The sequence below is a fragment of the Ceratina calcarata genome, unplaced genomic scaffold (genome assembly GCF_001652005.2).
Source record: "Ceratina calcarata isolate Rehan_Ccalc_2016 unplaced genomic scaffold, ASM165200v1 scaffold567, whole genome shotgun sequence".
Lineage (NCBI taxonomy): Eukaryota > Metazoa > Arthropoda > Insecta > Hymenoptera > Apidae > Ceratina > Ceratina calcarata.
The window spans coordinates 3,595-21,385 of NW_017176871.1; the positions used below are offsets into that span (position 1 = coordinate 3,595).

At 39.2% G+C, this 17,791-nt stretch overlaps 5 protein-coding genes across 5 annotated transcripts in view; 2 read left to right on the top strand and 3 right to left on the bottom strand.

The window, feature by feature from the left end:
- The window catches only part of Rpp21 (ribonuclease P protein subunit Rpp21), a 1,338-nt gene extending 928 nt beyond the window's left edge, over positions 1-410 (bottom strand). Inside the window, exons 1-2 of the mRNA XM_026817191.1 lie at positions 230-410; positions 28-147 (exon numbers count right to left, since the gene is read on the bottom strand). Coding sequence (XP_026672992.1) covers positions 28-147; positions 230-233 — 124 coding nt within the window. The 5' untranslated portion in view covers positions 234-410. The remainder of the gene's footprint in view (positions 1-27; positions 148-229) is intronic.
- Positions 411-689: 279 nt separating this feature from the next.
- On the top strand, positions 690-3,873 carry Dok (docking protein homolog). The gene is made up of 3 exons (XM_018031920.2): positions 690-842; positions 1,184-1,357; positions 1,433-3,873. Exons 1-3 carry the CDS (start codon positions 771-773, stop codon positions 2,849-2,851), a joined length of 1,665 nt encoding a protein of 554 aa, XP_017887409.1. The 5' UTR covers positions 690-770; the 3' UTR covers positions 2,852-3,873.
- A 793-nt stretch (positions 3,874-4,666) lies between these two features.
- On the bottom strand, positions 4,667-5,740 carry LOC108629328 (uncharacterized). The gene has a single exon (XM_026817193.1). The coding sequence runs from the start codon at positions 5,387-5,389 to the stop codon at positions 4,805-4,807; it is 585 nt and encodes a 194-aa protein (XP_026672994.1). The 5' UTR covers positions 5,390-5,740; the 3' UTR covers positions 4,667-4,804.
- A 97-nt stretch (positions 5,741-5,837) lies between these two features.
- Positions 5,838-7,005, bottom strand: eca (transmembrane p24 trafficking protein eclair). Its single transcript, XM_018031923.2, has 4 exons — positions 6,721-7,005; positions 6,432-6,652; positions 6,216-6,362; positions 5,838-6,068 (listed from the first exon to the last, which is right to left on the bottom strand). The coding sequence occupies exons 1-4, from the start codon at positions 6,851-6,853 to the stop codon at positions 5,919-5,921; spliced, it is 651 nt and encodes a 216-aa protein (XP_017887412.1). The 5' UTR covers positions 6,854-7,005; the 3' UTR covers positions 5,838-5,918.
- Positions 7,006-7,021: 16 nt separating this feature from the next.
- Ddrgk1 (DDRGK domain containing 1) lies at positions 7,022-8,199 on the top strand. Its single transcript, XM_018031922.2, has 2 exons — positions 7,022-7,157; positions 7,379-8,199. The coding sequence occupies exons 1-2, from the start codon at positions 7,073-7,075 to the stop codon at positions 8,164-8,166; spliced, it is 873 nt and encodes a 290-aa protein (XP_017887411.1). The 5' UTR covers positions 7,022-7,072; the 3' UTR covers positions 8,167-8,199.
- Positions 8,200-17,791: the final 9,592 nt, after the last annotated feature.

Below are 17,791 nucleotides of genomic sequence, written 5' to 3' on the forward strand. Positions count from 1 at the left end.
TTGCCTGAAAATATATACTTCCTCAGCAAAATGCTCTTTCATGTAAATCTAAACTAATATATAAATGATTAAAGAACATTATTACCTGGTACAAATAGTTCATTCTCTCAAAAATGTCTTTCCCATGGCATACTTTAGCGTTCTTATCTACAGCAACGAGGCACATAAATAATAAATACGAATATATTTAAAAAAATGGAGGATAGTTGATTAACCTTTGTTTACTTACCCATGTTTATTCTAACAGTGACTAGAGTTTTAGCAGAAGAAAAATATTAGCACGTGGGGTTTGAACGTTCGTAGTTTGGTTTATTTATGCATTCATAACACAATTCGATTCTTCATATGAAATATTATCTATATGTGTGCAGCTGCACTTGTGTAGATCGCAGATGAGTGTCAGTATCGCCTCGCCAGTCGTACACGACGTGTAGCACGTATGTAGTATGTAACCATAAAGAGGAGGTCTCTTTCTTTTCTTCACTTATACAGTGACACTTTTTCTCTTTTCCGTGGGAAATTGACTAGTGCTTGAAACGTTTGTGAGATGTCAAGCACCGTACATTATGATGGGTTGAGTAGTGTGTCCGGGAAAACTGTCAGACTGTTCGTGAATGATAGAGCACTGTTCGAAGGCGAACGCGTACCAGTGAGAGGAATCCCGCGGACGGGGAAAAGCAGTAGTGAAAGTGGAAAAGTCCACCTTTTCGAAATTTGTATAGAAGAGCGGAGGGACGATCGTAGCGGTTGCTGATGTTTCACGGGATACGATGGAGCCCGAGGAACCTCTGCTGCAAGGTATCCTGCTGTTACCACCGCAGGGAATGTTGGGTCAACTCAAGGTTGGTTAATCTTGTCACGGGCAAACGCATTTTTCGTGTTTCCACGGTCGTTGACGAACGAATGTTTCTCAGAATTTGATACGCTTTAATTAGTCGAACGAACAAATATGACGATGCACTGCGTTATTTGTCACTAACGATCGTTACTGACAAATAACCTATAAAATCTAAGCGCGAGTAACGTTCCAGACATTTCAGACGCTGAATCGTATGGGGCACACGTCATTCTTGATTCATTCGAACGCAACGATCTTGATATACAGGAAATCCGCATTTTTCATTTTTCTTTTGATGAGATTAATTTTACTGAAGGACGATCGTGTCGTTTGTATTTGTTACAGAAATCTTGGCACAAAAGGTTCTGTCAGCTGTTCAGGACGAGCAATTACGGTATCAAACGCGTGGAAATTTATGATAACCAAGAGGAAGCTGTGTTGCAGCTGCATGTCCCACGTATCATCACGTTGGACGCGTGTATCAAAATTGCACCTAGCAACCAGTCGCATGTATTCACCGTAAGTAGAAATAAGATAAGAGATCATATAATCAGCATGGAATTATCCCTTCTATGTTATTTGTTTGAAATCTAGGTTGTGACTAAGTCAGGTATCCATTACTTTGGATGTTACTCTGAATCTGATATGAGTCATTGGATTACTGCGTTTCAGTTAGTAGCATTTAAAGATAGTGTGTCTAATCAAACAATAGAAGAAAATAATGACCTGTACTGCACCAGTGGAGAAGGAGTGTTCTCTGTTAAGGTCGTAGAGACAGATGCATCGAAACGATGTGGCTTAGAAAGTAGAAATTATACACTGGTAGTAGCTACAGCAGACATTAAGTTAATGGATGGAGACGTGGTGCTGTTTACCTGGCCGTATCGATACATACGGAGGTATGGTTACAAGGATGGAAAGTTCATTTTCGAAGCTGGAAGAAAATGTGAATCTGGAGAGGGTTCTTTCCGCTTGGAACACAGCAGTCAACAGGAGATATTCCGTTGTATGTATTCGAAAATGAGATCGATGAAGAAGTTAATGAACGAAGAGGGTAGCCCTAGTATCGAATGCAACGATGCTCAATACCACGCTGCTTTGTCCATGGAAGCTGGATCCCGAGCAGCTTTACCTCCCTCTCCAAATAGTTCGGGCAATTTAATCGAGATCGATTTTTCGCCGCAGAATTCTCAAAAGCAGTCGTGCAGTTCGTCGAACTTAGATAGCAGCATGTCTTCCAAACCTTCTTTATCTCTGATTAAACCGAAACCGACGAAACCACCGCGGAAGAACGTTTTCACGGGCGTGTTAGATAAGAGAAGTGGGGATTCTGAACATTCGGATTTGGAATACAAATCATTGAATCGTGAGAATTCGCCTGAGATGTCACAGAAGACGATAGGAAGCTCTATACCCGACGACGAAGAGAGACATCCTTATGATCTGGTGGAAGTAAGGAACAACGCTTGGAAAACGCATGGCATCGATACTATACATCATACGGAGAGGACGAACTCGTTGATCCAGGGCGACAAGGATAAAGAGAACGAGGACGATTTTAATTACGAGACAATGCTCGCTACGCCTCAGAGCTCGTTAAAAAGTAAACCCAGTATTATTGATAGCCCGATACCTTCGTCGACTAATCATACGCCTTGCAAGTCGAACGATGAACCCGATTACGATAAGTTAGAACATTTCGGCTCCGCGACCAAAATGAGTCAAAAGGGTGCGTATAAATTCCTGAATGTTAACAGCGCCTCGCAGAATTCACATTCCAACGTGTCTTCGAACACTTCCGCGGCTGATAACAATAGCGCGTGGTCCAATTATGATATCGTGGAAGATATGTCCGCCGTTAGATTGGCGGACGACAGTCACCTTGGATATGGTGTTATCCGAAAGAAAATTAATCATTCCGAGATTGCATCCACCAGTAGCAGCGTAGGTCCAAAGCATAAGGTCTTTAATAATAGCGAATATGCGATCGTGTCAAAGCCAAAAAGGGTATAAAGAGATCCGAAGTAATTTCGTTTTATAGTGATTAATACATTAATTGTGACTTTAGAGATTCTTAATTCTCGAAAACGACAAGAAAATAATACTAGTCCGCGGTACGACTAGAGTAAGTCCATTTTTATTATTCCGATTAATGAAAAGTTCTCATATTTTATAATTTTATTATTAAAGCGCGCCAGCGGAAAGATTAGTTTAAGGAATACTAGTCTTCTTAATCACTGTCAATTATGCAGAGAATTATCTTAGATACAAATTGATCTTATATATTCCGATGACTTTTTTTAATGCCTGATCGATACTAGTAATAGTTCTCGAGGGCTTCATATTAAAATTAAGAAAATATCAAACGGACTGATGCAATGAAAAGAATTTTAGTGCCTTATAAAGTGAACGAGGATTTTAACTACGGTATATAAATTTGCATGTTATTTCGATATCAGGTGTACTTAGAGATATTTGACAATTATTATATTATTATAATCGTGAATAGTCTTTTATAATATTGTTACAAGTTCAACAGAAGTTCTGCCTTCAGAGATATTTAATATTTTAAACAGAGATTCATCGATATATGTATATGGATGATAAGGAAGAATAAGTCATAAGTCATTCCTTCTGTTTCTTGTACTATATATTTTATATATATATGTGTATTATAATTTTAATCAAAGATTTAATTATAGATCATATATTGTACTGTTAAAACTTTTTATAAAAAATGTGCTATGTACATATCTACTGATATTCACATAAATACTGAATACTTTCTCAAGCAGGCCATACAATCTCAATATGTGCCAAGATCTGTTTTGTTGATATTACGTGTATATATTAGTATTAATGCAACTAATGAACACAAACAATATTGTTTGTCTTTAACATCATAATTTGAAGGAGTAAAGGAAATAGCTTAGAGTCTTTTGACATCGGCCAAGCTCTGGATATTATTTTTAATGTTAGATTTACATGGCACAGATAGTTTACAATAAATTTAGAAATATTTACACTTGCCTAAACAGTCGTTTATATGTACACCTTAGCTCTTCATCAATACTCCTTACGTTTCTTCTTTAGACCCGACTTTTTCATATTGAACATGTGTCTCGACNCACTGTCAATTATGCAGAGAATTATCTTAGATACAAATTGATCTTATATATTCCGATGACTTTTTTTAATGCCTGATCGATACTAGTAATAGTTCTCGAGGGCTTCATATTAAAATTAAGAAAATATCAAACGGACTGATGCAATGAAAAGAATTTTAGTGCCTTATAAAGTGAACGAGGATTTTAACTACGGTATATAAATTTGCATGTTATTTCGATATCAGGTGTACTTAGAGATATTTGACAATTATTATATTATTATAATCGTGAATAGTCTTTTATAATATTGTTACAAGTTCAACAGAAGTTGTGCCTTCAGAGATATTTAATATTTTAAACAGAGATTCATCGATATATGTATATGGATGATAAGGAAGAATAAGTCATAAGTCATTCCTTCTGTTTCTTGTACTATATATTTTATATATATATGTGTATTATAATTTTAATCAAAGATTTAATTATAGATCATATATTGTACTGTTAAAACTTTTTATAAAAAATGTGCTATGTACATATCTACTGATATTCACATAAATACTGAATACTTTCTCAAGCAGGCCATACAATCTCAATATGTGCCAAGATCTGTTTTGTTGATATTACGTGTATATATTAGTATTAATGCAACTAATGAACACAAACAATATTGTTTGTCTTTAACATCATAATTTGAAGGAGTAAAGGAAATAGCTTAGAGTCTTTTGACATCGGCCAAGCTCTGGATATTATTTTTAATGTTAGATTTACATGGCACAGATAGTTTACAATAAATTTAGAAATATTTACACTTGCCTAAACAGTCGTTTATATGTACACCTTAGTTCTTCAATACTCCTTACGTTTCTTCTTTAGACCCGACTTTTTCATATTGAACATGTGTCTCGACTTTCTCCTGGACTACAGGTTTAAATACATTTTTATTATGTTGTATCAAATCATATTCCGCTTTCGCGACGATTTCGATGTATCCCTCGACATCATTGCGCACCTTCCGGATGGTTTCTCCCTTTTTCGCCAATAGTTTCTCGATGTTAGGCTTGTTTCCCAATTCGTGGAACCAGCCGAGATTGTCGGCTATCAAATGATTATTGTTGCATCCGTCGCAACGAATGATAACTACTCCCTTCTCGTAAGCTAGTTTTGATATAATTTTTCCGTTCCGATAATTGCACTTTTTGCAGGTGAACATTATTTTCATCTTCTGTTCCATTTTACCCAGCACTTTCTTCTCAGCATCTTCATTTTTATTCTCCTTCGGCGTTTCGCAGGGATCCGTCTTCGTGTGAAGGAGACTTCGAACGCACAGCTTCTCGAAGTCCGATCTTTCTTTTCGGAACATTAGGATCTGATGTAAGTTTATAGGTTCTCGCGCAAGAGTCAATCGTGCTCCACATCGAAGTATTTGTCGTAAAGAGAACATTATACTTTACTCTTTTCTTCCAATTAATATTATATGCTGTTATTCGGAACTAATGAAAATATCAAGGATTTTCGAGTCTTGTCAACGATCTACGACAACTCACATTTTACGAATTCACGTGTTTATATCAAAATCTTGCTCGATCTTGCTTGCTGCTTAGCGCCATCTTGACTATTTGTGTTTCTAACCTAACTCGACTATACGAGTTGTAAGACAGAAGTCAGTCCAAGAGAGATGCAAAACGAGTGATTTTAGTGTACTATTCCATTGATCTCCGTTTTACTTTTACTTGAGGAAGGGAGGTAAACTCATGACCAGCTCGTGACCTATTCATGCTATTCGTCTTGCACTGAATTGCTGTCACAGCTACTTCATCTATCAATGGTATCTGCATAGTATTTATTACTTTGACAATATTGACTAAATTGATATATATATGAACAGGATGATCATTTCTTGACATTCGTTTTATTATAAATAAATTACAATGAGAATATCATACAAAGATGACAAAAAATGACATTTTATATTATACTAGTTTCTTTGCTTCAAAGAAGCTCTTCAAGTGTCTCATTTGCCACGCACCCATGATTAATAAAACCACTGTTTGAATCAGTGACCACCACAGAACACGGCGATGCGTGCTTTCAGATGTTTGCCTGAAACGTTCTTCTCGATACTGTAAATAAATGATATAATAATTAAACTGCGGATTCTTGTTTTATCATTTAGGCATTGCAGTATGCATTCACTTTTGATATATGACCACAACTTAATTAATTCAGTAGTCTTTAGAATCAGGAGAAATTCATAGAAAAATAAGTACCCTTTGATAATTTTGTTCCTTCGTTATTTGTTCAACTTGATCAAGAAGCTGACGTATCCTCAGCTGCAACTCTGAAAACTTTTCCTTGTGTGCCGTATTGGCATAATCTATAGCATGTTCACCGACTTGAATGTCCAGATGTACTCTCTATGAAATGAATTCAATCAGATGAAAAATTATTAAGAATTATGCATTCTGTGTTATTATAAGTCTTACCAATTGGGTACCACTGAACCAAGAACTGCTGTTAGAATATAGACATATGATATGTTCACCAGGTGTATGCGAAGTGAAGGAAAATCTTCCTTCCGAACTGTATACTCTCGACAAGATCATTTTATCATCTGGATCTTGAACTTTCACGTGCATCCCCATGCCTGGTGTGCTCGGTGCGAATCCGCCGGTTCGCGGATCGTACAGTTCAACCTTGTAATTAACTGTTCGAAAGAAATTAGATGAGTTCAGCGAAAATGGAAACGTGAACACTGAGGATTCAGATATTTACCTAATACAGTAGTTTCGTCTGGAATCTCCTCGATGAAACACTTTCGTTCCGTCTCAGCGATGTGAAAATAGAGCCCCGTACCATATTCGAGCACGCATAAGAGCAAGAGGAATATTCCTCCGTATTTTAACATGATTATATACACTACGGTGCTGTTTGTATGAAGTTAGAACTTAATTCAACTTAATTTTCGGGCAAAGTTTTACGGATAACCGTATACAGCACACGTCACCTTCGAAAACAACTTTGAGGTTCACGTATTCACATAGATTCGTGGCGCCACTGAGCATTATCGATATTTACTTTCTCGACAATCGAAAGGATTGTAAATTGTAAATAAAAGAAACAAAAAATGGACGTCACATTGTTGGTTGCTCTCGCTGCATTAATTATTGTCCTGATTATCGTTTGTACGGTGTTCCTAGGACGAAGATCCGGTACGTCTTCGCCTATTCGTAATTTCATTCGCTTAGCTGAGACGCATTTGTCCTTCGTCAATCGAATTCAATTCCTAACCTTCAACTCTGTTATAAAACAGATGTTTCAATAATTTTTATAAATATCAAATCTATATGCTTTTGAATTTGAATCGATCACTTAGGTTTCCTAAAGATTTCAGGGAACATATGATATGTTTGTTTTTTCGAATATGTTATAGCATCGAAAAAACAGACAAACGTTGCTGAAAGAGTCGGGCAGGGTAGAGCACCTGTTAGGCGAGCAGCAGGCCAAAGAAATGCCAGACGTCGTATGCAAGCAACTACTAGCCATCAAATCGAAGAAGATAATAATGAGTCAGGAAACGAAGCGAATGACGAGGCAGATGAGAAACCGATTCCTGATTTCAAGATGGGTGCGAAGAAGAGAGCGAAACTGGCAGCCAAGGCAGAAAAGAAGATACACAGAGAAGTAGCAGAGAGGGAAAGAGAAGAACGTAAGAAAAGAGAACAGCTTCTGCAGGAAGAAAGGGATAAACAGAGCGAGAAAGAGAAGGAGGAGGAATTGAAGCAAGAGGAGATTGAAAGAAAAGCCAGGGAGGAAAAAGAAAGGAGGGAATACGAGGAATACTTGAAGATGAAAGCAGCATTTAGTATAGAAGAGGAGGGTTACGATGAGGAGGACAGAGGGACGGAAGAGAATTTGTTAGAGGAGTTTGTAATGTACATTAAACAGAACAAAATTGTTGTACTCGAGGATTTAGCTGTGCATTTCGGTTTGAAAACAGCTAGCGTAATAGACAGAATTAAAGAGTTGCAGGCGAATGAAAGTTTAACAGGAGTAATAGACGATAGAGGGAAATTTATCTATATATCCCAGGAAGAATTAGAAGCTGTTGCGAAGTTCGTTAGACAACGCGGTAGAGTCAGCATCACTGAGCTGGCTGAAAATTCAAATCGTTTGATTAATCTAAATCCAGGGAAGCAGAGCATGATGGTAGCTAAATAGACTTTTTATTAGCAGAATTGAAAAGTAATTATTANATTAATTAAAAATTGTATCCACTATATTTGAAAATAATTATTGGAAAGTAAATTTCGGTGTAAACAATTCCAAGCTTTATTTGTTCCAGAAGAATCTCGAATATTCCGAAGTAGCAATCTGATGAGATCGAGGATCGATATTGCATCAGATTCTAGTTTTCATTTAAATGCAAGTTCCGCGCCTTATTTTTTTCATTCTCCCCTGAATGTATAATTTATACCGTTGGGTCGTATGTTGAAACAACAAGTTCGAGCACGAAATTGTTGGCTGATCACGAGTCATAAATTGTTTATCACGATTTTCTATGATTTTCCTGTGGGTTTAGGGAGGGATTGATTTCGGGCCCGAGAAGACTGATGCCCCGTTGATTTACGACAAAGACGTTGGGCGACCCTTTACGACCATTAGGTGTCCCATTCTTCACCCTAAAGTTAGTTCAGCAGTTGCGAGGGTTTCCCGAAATTTTTCTAAGCTCTAGAACAACGCACAGTTTGTTTTAGAACGAATGATAATAGTTCAGGTCTGAACGCGGCACGATTCCTGCGGACGGAGAGAGTTATACTCGTGACGCACGACATTATTTATTTGCCTCTAACAAATAGTGTAGGAAATATATACATTTTTCAATATGTCATAAACATTAAAGATCAGATTATTTCGTGGAAAATTAGATCGTCGTCAGATTCGTGGATCAGGAAAATTTACAGAACTCGTTTTTCCTGTATGACTAATAAGGGTATGATATTGATAATTTATGTATGTACATTGCTAAGTAAGAAGTTTATCATTTTGAGATATACTTAAGGATCTATTAAGAATTTACCATTCAGCCGATCCCCACTCGATATCAATGCCAAACTCGCGAAGTAGGGGCACTCGGAGAGTATGTAAGAGCCCAAGGAATCGACAGCGATCTTACAGTCTTCTTGGTGGTTTCGCGCCGGTGCTTGCCTTAACATTACTTCTCCCTTAATCATTTATTTAAATAGAACGAACGATTTCGCATTGATCTGAATTGTTTGAAAACTCGAAGAGGATTCGAGTTAATTAAACAGAAATCGGGCAGTGTTTCGTGAAAAGCGGAACCATCTATGTGTCGATGAGGTGCATCTTGGATTGTCAAGGCAACTCCCCGACATTCTTACCCAGTGTTAGGTAAAGAACTGGTTTTCTACTTCGCCTATTCTAACATAAGGGTTTCCACTAAGTACAATAAACATATTTTGATAACATTTTAATAAAATGTCAAGCGTATAGAATTTCGTAGCCTCGAGATTTAAACGGAAGTAATTAAATTATGTCTGATATTTTCTCTTCTTTGCAGGCTTGCAAAGAACCTCGGTACTCGCAAGGGGAGCCGACGCGGTAACGCTGGAAATCGTTTAGAATTATTAGTTCTAGTACACTTGCACCACGTACCGTAGAGTAAGTATCTGAACGCGTATCCAACGTAACAAGAAATCTCGTGAAACTACGAAGTGTTTTAATATTTTTGAAAAGACAGACGAAAACCCTATATTGATAGCAAGAATAGTGTCTGATAGTGTCAGAGACCACATTCGCATAGCTACATTTGGAAAATTAGCCAATACACATAAGCGAATTCATTTTCGACTCGAAGCAAAGGAAAATCAGAATGGTGCACGCAAACGCCGACATCAAGGGATACTACGCGGGTGTTAGGTACAGTTAACATTAATTTTTTTATTGATTCTTATCTTCCCAAATTATACAATCCCATAAAAAAACCGTTTTTTTTGCAATACGTACTACGCGATTCTCATAACAAAAATAAATCTGGAAATTCATAAATTGCTCTATACGTATCGTTTTCGAAAATGATTTTACATGATTTTAAGGAAAATTACGTATTACATGAAAATGCGAGAAAGTTCAGTTCTAAATCATATTCATATAAATATCTCTTTGTTGTCTTATTTTTTGAATAACATGTAAATAATTATTGAAGTTTGAAAAAGAGCGAGTATTTTAATACATACTATTTTTGTATTTATGTGAAATCCCGTGGAAAGAAAATTTTGTGTTGCACAGTGTTACTTCTTGAATTGTTGGTGCACAGGAAGGACAAGAATGGACAGGCAGAACGACAACAGCAGTCCTATCAACCAGCGAACAAGAACGAGAAGTACGGCTCCTGGGGGCCGGTGTACAAGAGCAAGCAAAATTTCATCGACATGCACATCGGCTAGCGTCTCCTAAGGGAAGGGAACATGGCATTCGGCTAAGTTAGAATTAGAATAGCCCCGTCGTAGCTCGGGGGTGTGACGTCGAAATTTTCTAAGCCATGTTCAAACATGAATAAATAATTGATATCATTTCGCGTTCATCATCGTCTTACCTTAAACACCAAAGATGGTTAAATGAAAGTGAAATTAAATTATTGAAATTATGTTTGGATTCCTTCACTGATTTCGGATGAGTTCGTATAGTTAAGATCCCGGTGGAGGAAGAGGAACGCGGACTAAATTGGGAAAAAATGCGCCGCTAGTTCCGGCGGATATACGACCCACCAGGACGCGGACGTATAGAAGCCGCAAGAAATAGCTGAAGGTATTTATTGCCCAGAATAGAACTATGACTGCGACAAACAATTTCTATATCGTTTTCATATCACTCGTTGGCTGTACCACTGGCAGAGTGGTTTAAGTGGATTCAGCCCTTAGTGGTCAGCAATATACAAGCAGATCTCGTTCAGTTCTAACAGCTTCCCAGTTAAAGTTTAGTTAAACAGAATTCTCTTTATTATATTCTATAACAAATTGTTTTATAATTTGCTTTAAATTGTTTTTAAACAAAAATATGCACATGGCTGTACGAACTACAAAACAGAAAGAAGAACTAAAGTGAATGTTCCAATTTCTATTCACGTCCCAATTTATACTCACTGCCTCATCTTTGTTTCATTTCATATGCAAACTTAAATCAGTGAGTAAGAATTGTAACATGAACAGAAAGGATATTTATTACATTCGTATAAAAAAAGAACTTATTCATACTTCGATATTTAAATATCTGAAGATCGCAAAGTCTTGGGAAATTGATCGAAGTCAGGAGAATTACATCAATAGCTCATCTACCCCGTGAAAAGGAAATAGTAGGGGAAACTCCCTGAGCGTCTGGTGGGGAAAGCGAATAGGAAGAAAAAAGCTCCTGGACAAACGGGAGGTTCGTGGCTCAGTTCGAGCGAGGGCAACGTGGTGCAGTCGTCGAAAACGTGTCGACTGGTTCGGTGTTCCTGTGAATGGAGGGTCGGGGGCGAAACGATTACACGGATCGGCGGGTCCACCCACCTTCCAGTTTATTTATAATATTTATTTAATGATCAATGGCGTTGATCGAACGTCGATATTAATTTATTTCAATTGACGCGAGAAGATTCCTTGTGAGAATCGTTTCTCAAGAATCGAGTGCACAAAGGCTGAGGACGCGAGGAAGCGGAGGAAGAAGGGAAAAGTGTCGTTGCTCCGTGGAACGTGGGATAGCCGAGCGTCGACATCCCGTCTCAGCTATTTCGAGGTTGAAACGCGCACCGGTAAGCTTTTGTCTACGGCCTCACCACGCCGGCTAGTCTCGTTCGGCGAATTTAAAAGCTGCATAGTCGACGAGCTTTCAATCGGCGGTTACCTCGGAAAAAGGTGGATCCGTTCAAGAGTCCTTTTTTCGAGATTCCCAGCCGAATCGCGTTCCCCGCATGCCTGCGAAGGAGACGTCCTAACTAAAATTGTCCTCGTCCTTTGAAGAAAGAATTCTATCCTCTTTCTCCCTTCGTCTCAAAGAGCAACAATACGTTGCACGCGGTTCTACGCACCTGCTTCATCCCCTATCTTATTTCCGTCGTCAGACATCAAAGACATACGAATTCCTCTGGTTTGTTTTTACTCAAAGCATGACTCGGCCAGTTACATATTCTCTGATCGTGGTTGGATGTCAAACTGAGATACACTGCTGTTCTCTTCGAACAGACCATGTTACTTTTTCGTAGGAGAAGTCAGGAGAATTACATCAATAGCTCATCTACCCCGTGAAAAGGAAATAGTAGGGGAAACTCCCTGAGCGTCTGGTGGGGAAAGCGAATAGGAAGAAAAAAGCTCCTGGACAAACGGGAGGTTCGTGGCTCAGTTCGAGCGAGGGCAACGTGGTGCAGTCGTCGAAAACGTGTCGACTGGTTCGGTGTTCCTGTGAATGGAGGGTCGGGGGCGAAACGATTACACGGATCGGCGGGTCCACCCACCTTCCAGTTTATTTATAATATTTATTTAATGATCAATGGCGTTGATCGAACGTCGATATTAATTTATTTCAATTGACGCGAGAAGATTCCTTGTGAGAATCGTTTCTCAAGAATCGAGTGCACAAAGGCTGAGGACGCGAGGAAGCGGAGGAAGAAGGGAAAAGTGTCGTTGCTCCGTGGAACGTGGGATAGCCGAGCGTCGACATCCCGTCTCAGCTATTTCGAGGTTGAAACGCGCACCGGTAAGCTTTTGTCTACGGCCTCACCACGCCGGCTAGTCTCGTTCGGCGAATTTAAAAGCTGCATAGTCGACGAGCTTTCAATCGGCGGTTACCTCGGAAAAAGGTGGATCCGTTCAAGAGTCCTTTTTTCGAGATTCCCAGCCGAATCGCGTTCCCCGCATGCCTGCGAAGGAGACGTCCTAACTAAAATTGTCCTCGTCCTTTGAAGAAAGAATTCTATCCTCTTTCTCCCTTCGTCTCAAAGAGCAACAATACGTTGCACGCGGTTCTACGCACCTGCTTCATCCCCTATCTTATTTCCGTCGTCAGACATCAAAGACATACGAATTCCTCTGGTTTGTTTTTACTCAAAGCATGACTCGGCCAGTTACATATTCTCTGATCGTGGTTGGATGTCAAACTGAGATACACTGCTGTTCTCTTCGAACAGACCATGTTACTTTTTCGTAGGAACTTGTATGTATTATGAATAAAACATCAAACAAGTATAACTAAAATATTATACTTAAGGCTATTCATAAAATATATGTTATATTTCCAACAACGACGTATTTTCCAAATGTGTACGTCAATATAAACTATTATCTACTAATGCGAATGGATTTAACTAGTAATCGAGAATCTTCAACGAAATTTCTTCCTTTGACCTAAGCTTACATGCATATATCAATTTCCACCCGAGGCTATTCAAATGAACCGCACTGTACATTTTTTTAAATTGCAACAAGAACACGTTTAATCTGTGGGTATTTTATGACAGAACGGTTATCTTTCTTACGTTAAAAACCTCAGGAAAGTTGTATCCGTTCTAAACGAGTTTTCCACGAACAGAAACCAACAGAGATTTTATATCATCGCGTGATATCGAGGATCAGGCGTTGCCTCGAGGGCCTCGCACTGGAAATAGAGTTTCCTCCGTGCGATGATCCCTGGAACAGCGTCCCTTTCGCGTGCCGAAGGGCGATCGTCACGTCTAAATCCTAGCTTCCCTTCTTCCCTTGCTGTCGATGCTGGTTGCATCCGTAGGTAGTACAACAGTGTCGGCACGCTATTTTCGTCGGCGTCCCTACGGTAGACACCCTCTTGCGAGCAGCCGGACGCTCGCGCCGCGGATACCCTCGATTCTCGTGGCGCGTGCCCGTGTCACCAAACCTCCGAGAAAAATGATGAATGGCTCTAATAATAAATAAGAATACCCGAACGTGACGAAAACTAAGGAAAAGAAATATAGGGCAAAGTACTTTTCCTCAAGCTTGATGCTATTTGCATAATGACTCTGCCCTCATAGATGTGGTTCACAGTTTGAACTTTCAAGTCGATCTTGAAAACTATTGCTGCATCAAAGACAGTAAAAGTCGATTCAAAAGGCATGATAAAAATATCCGAACGCGAAAAATAAAAAAAAATAAATATAAAGTAAAGTGTTTTTCCTCAAGCTTAATTTTATGGCTCTCTTTCGTTTATAGATATGATCCACAATTGGTTTGGACTTTGAAGTCGATTTTGAAAATCGCCAAAGTATCTAGACAGTAGAAAAAGTCGATTTGAACGAAGCACATGTCTGCTTCCGGTTGTAAGCTCGTTCCCTTTTCGTCGCTAGGTTTAGAGTACTCGTATTAATCACGTGCGCAACTAGAAACCTCCCAGACGGGATGTTCCCTGATGCAAGTAACTTTGACAATCTTATACACAGTAGCGCACGCACGTGTCCGTCACTCTATAGCCGCGCGTGCCCCACATTAACGTCTCTACTACGGGGGAGTCTTATTAGAAACAAGGGGAAACATCCGTTCGAGGGAGATAAAAAGCGAGGTGAAAAACCTTTGAGGACCTTCTGAAAATAGTGAACACCTGAACGATTCTATATTTGAAAACCGAAGGAAGTTTATTGGCCCTACGAAGAACTATTAAATAATCTTCGATTAAGGTGGGATTAGTGTCAAGGTTGTGCGAGATTCCTACCATAAAAAATGTGACAAATATTCTAATTTCGCCATTCAACGTGAGATGTAATAATTTTTTTTAATAGCCTCGCAGAATTTCTAAAATTCTTCAGTATTTTGTTAATGTAAATTCTAATCACTGTCTTACAGTTTCAATACTTTGTACAAGGACTTACGTGCACCGAGTATATCCACCGGATGCTTTAGAGATGCTTATTTAAAGGCTCATACAATCTTAAATGCATTTGCTTAGAGGAGAAGTACGAATGGATCTGTCTGGCTTAAAAGCTGACGAAATTCCTCAGACCCTGAACTTTATCGCGGATTCGAAGGAAATTCGATCTTCAAGGGGCCTAAATATAACCAGGAAGTAACGTTGCTAGCAATTTACGTAGGTTCTCGTCACCTTCTGCACCCAACGCGTGCATATATAAGCCACGTGGTAACAGGGCTAAGCCCTTGATGGCTCGAGAGTTCCGGCGCTATTGCATTAGCCTGCCTGCAGGCACGTGCGGGAGTGCAAAGGGCAGGAATTAGTAGGTGGCAAGAATTGTCGCCTGATTTAAGCCCAGATCAACTCGTACTATGTACCAAAATTAAAAAGTTACTAGTGCCAAAAGCATTTTATAAAATTCCAAGTATTATTTCAATACCATAGATTTAATGTCTCAGATTTCTTATTACATCAATTGTGACGATTCAAGGCATCCAAACTCGTCACGCGATGATTCATATTTTTTGATAAACAACGAGAGACCTGTCTCGTGAGAACTCATTGACAAGATCCAGAGTAAAACGGATGCAAACTCGCATCCTGTCGTTAGCGTTATGCATCAATTACAACAATCGCGTGCGATACTACGAATTATTTCGTTCCCCAGACTGTATCATTCAGCCATGGTTCGTGCAGTTTCCGGTTTAATGAATTTTTATATTGACACAAGAATAAATCTAAACAATTTTCATAGACACTATCGAAGAATCTCTCGACACTAATTGTGCTCTAATATGTACATATAACAACATACATGTAAATATGTATGAACCAAATATTATTTTACTAACATAATTGTTAGTTTCTATATCAGTCTGTTCTTTTATAACTAAAAATGTTAAATTGGCTGAAAATAAATTGCAGTTCGAGGGGTTAATAAATTATTATAATTAAAAGTCTAATTGCCCTTTCAGAAGTCGCTCATTTATCGCTTAAAATCAAATTTATTCTGTATCTTCTTTGCATTTAAGATCCCAAATTATTTTAATTACATCGATTAATGCCGGATCATGACCATCATTGATCCCCTGTAAAATGTCCTCGACCCCATTGGGAACCCCTGGTACAGAAAGATGTAGTAAAAAGTAAAAGAAATTAATGATTTCCCTTGGGTTCGTCGCAGTGTAGGAAGAGAGCCGTGGTAAGAGTCCTAAGAATAGAATCATTCTTTTTCTTCCTCGCGTCCCGCCGTCGAGCGATTGTTAAAAGAGGAAGCATACCTGTACGAAAATTGATCCGCGAGGAAGCAGACGATTCGGTGACGTCGACCTCAGACGATCCTAAATGCAACCGTTTAAAAATATCGATTCCTGGAACGGTTTCACAGAAATCGAGCCGCAGCCGCGATGCTCGATCTCTTCCTTCTCTTTGTCCCGCGTGCAGCACGCGGCCAGACCCCCCGCGAACCTAAAGGAGTGGTTATAACCACCGTCCCGTGTCTCGTTCGTGTACACACGAGCATCCGTTCTGGCTCGGCCGAAGACCTGCACAAAGACCGGCTAAATTATGCGCCTAAATTAGCCAACGAAAGAAAACAGAGGACTAGCGCACCGTTTTTCTAACACGGACAATCGAAAACATACCGTCTTCCGCCGGCTAATAATGGACGACTTCCGGTTTTCAGTCGAACGAATAGGACTTTGCACCGAGGTTCACCGCTCTCGACGATCAACGAAAGATTTCATCTCCCGAACGAGTATAAACCGTGCGCAACTTTTGGTAACATTTACATCGCTGTAACATTGTTCCTTCAGAATCGAGACTGTCCATCGACAGCTGGCACGTTCCTGGATCGTTGGTGACCGCATCTCGGAAGAATGACGTCTACCGCTGCGTCGAGACGTCGCGCGACGCTCGTCCTGACCCGAAATAGACCCAAGGCGTTTCACGTGTATTTACCACGTTACGAGAAAACCCGTTGCTAAGGGAAGAATGAATCCCTCATTTGGTTTATTAAGGAATAAAATCCAAAAGAGAACACTGCGATTGCTTTCCCAACGAAAATTCAACATTTCGTGAAGCTACGAACGTGACCAGAGTCAAGTTTCCTTTTAGGAACGTGTGTTCGATTTAAATCGAGGAGGGGTTGGCCATTTTTGGTACAAGAAACTAAACGGTGGACGCAGCATGCGTTCGATAACGAAAGGGTTGACGGATAAATAAACTGAAAGTAAACTAGGCATTTATTACTTGAAGAAACTTTCGAGTAACCTTTTGAATCCGTTTCCGGTTCGTTGAAACGTTGGCTCAGCCACGCTCGATTAACAAGATCAATTTTCTTGAAAGAATTCCATTCCGGCATCGGGAGATCGTTCCGGGTAAAATACGCGGAATGAAATTTTTATTTTGGCGCACGCGCCCATATCACGAGTAACGGTATTAACGAGTTTCCGCAGGATTATTTATGATTTCCATAAAACGATTGCAAGTTTATGGCTGACGGGAATTACATGATATGCACGATTTCGGTTTCATCGTTTAGTCCTTATCGGCGGACGTGTGCGATGAAAATCCAATAAGCGCGACAGAGATATGGTCAGTAGGACGTATGCATCCGCGTAGAGATTGTTAAAAGTTTTATCAAAGATAAAGATCGCGCGGATGAAGGAATAGCCGGCGATTGGAATTTATCAGCTTTCATTCGATATGTGAAAGAGAAATAGGAAGAAGTATTGCAGAACGTTCCGTAACGGAGTTATACATATGCTACACGTATATTTGTTTAGAAATTATTCAGAGTTTTGCAAAAAATTAGGGTCGTTCTGGTTATGCAATTTCCGCGATAAGTTATGTGTGTATTAAATACAGAGTACACTGATTTTATTATGAAACTACTTAAAAGGTGTAATTGGAATATGATAGAAATAATAATTATTTA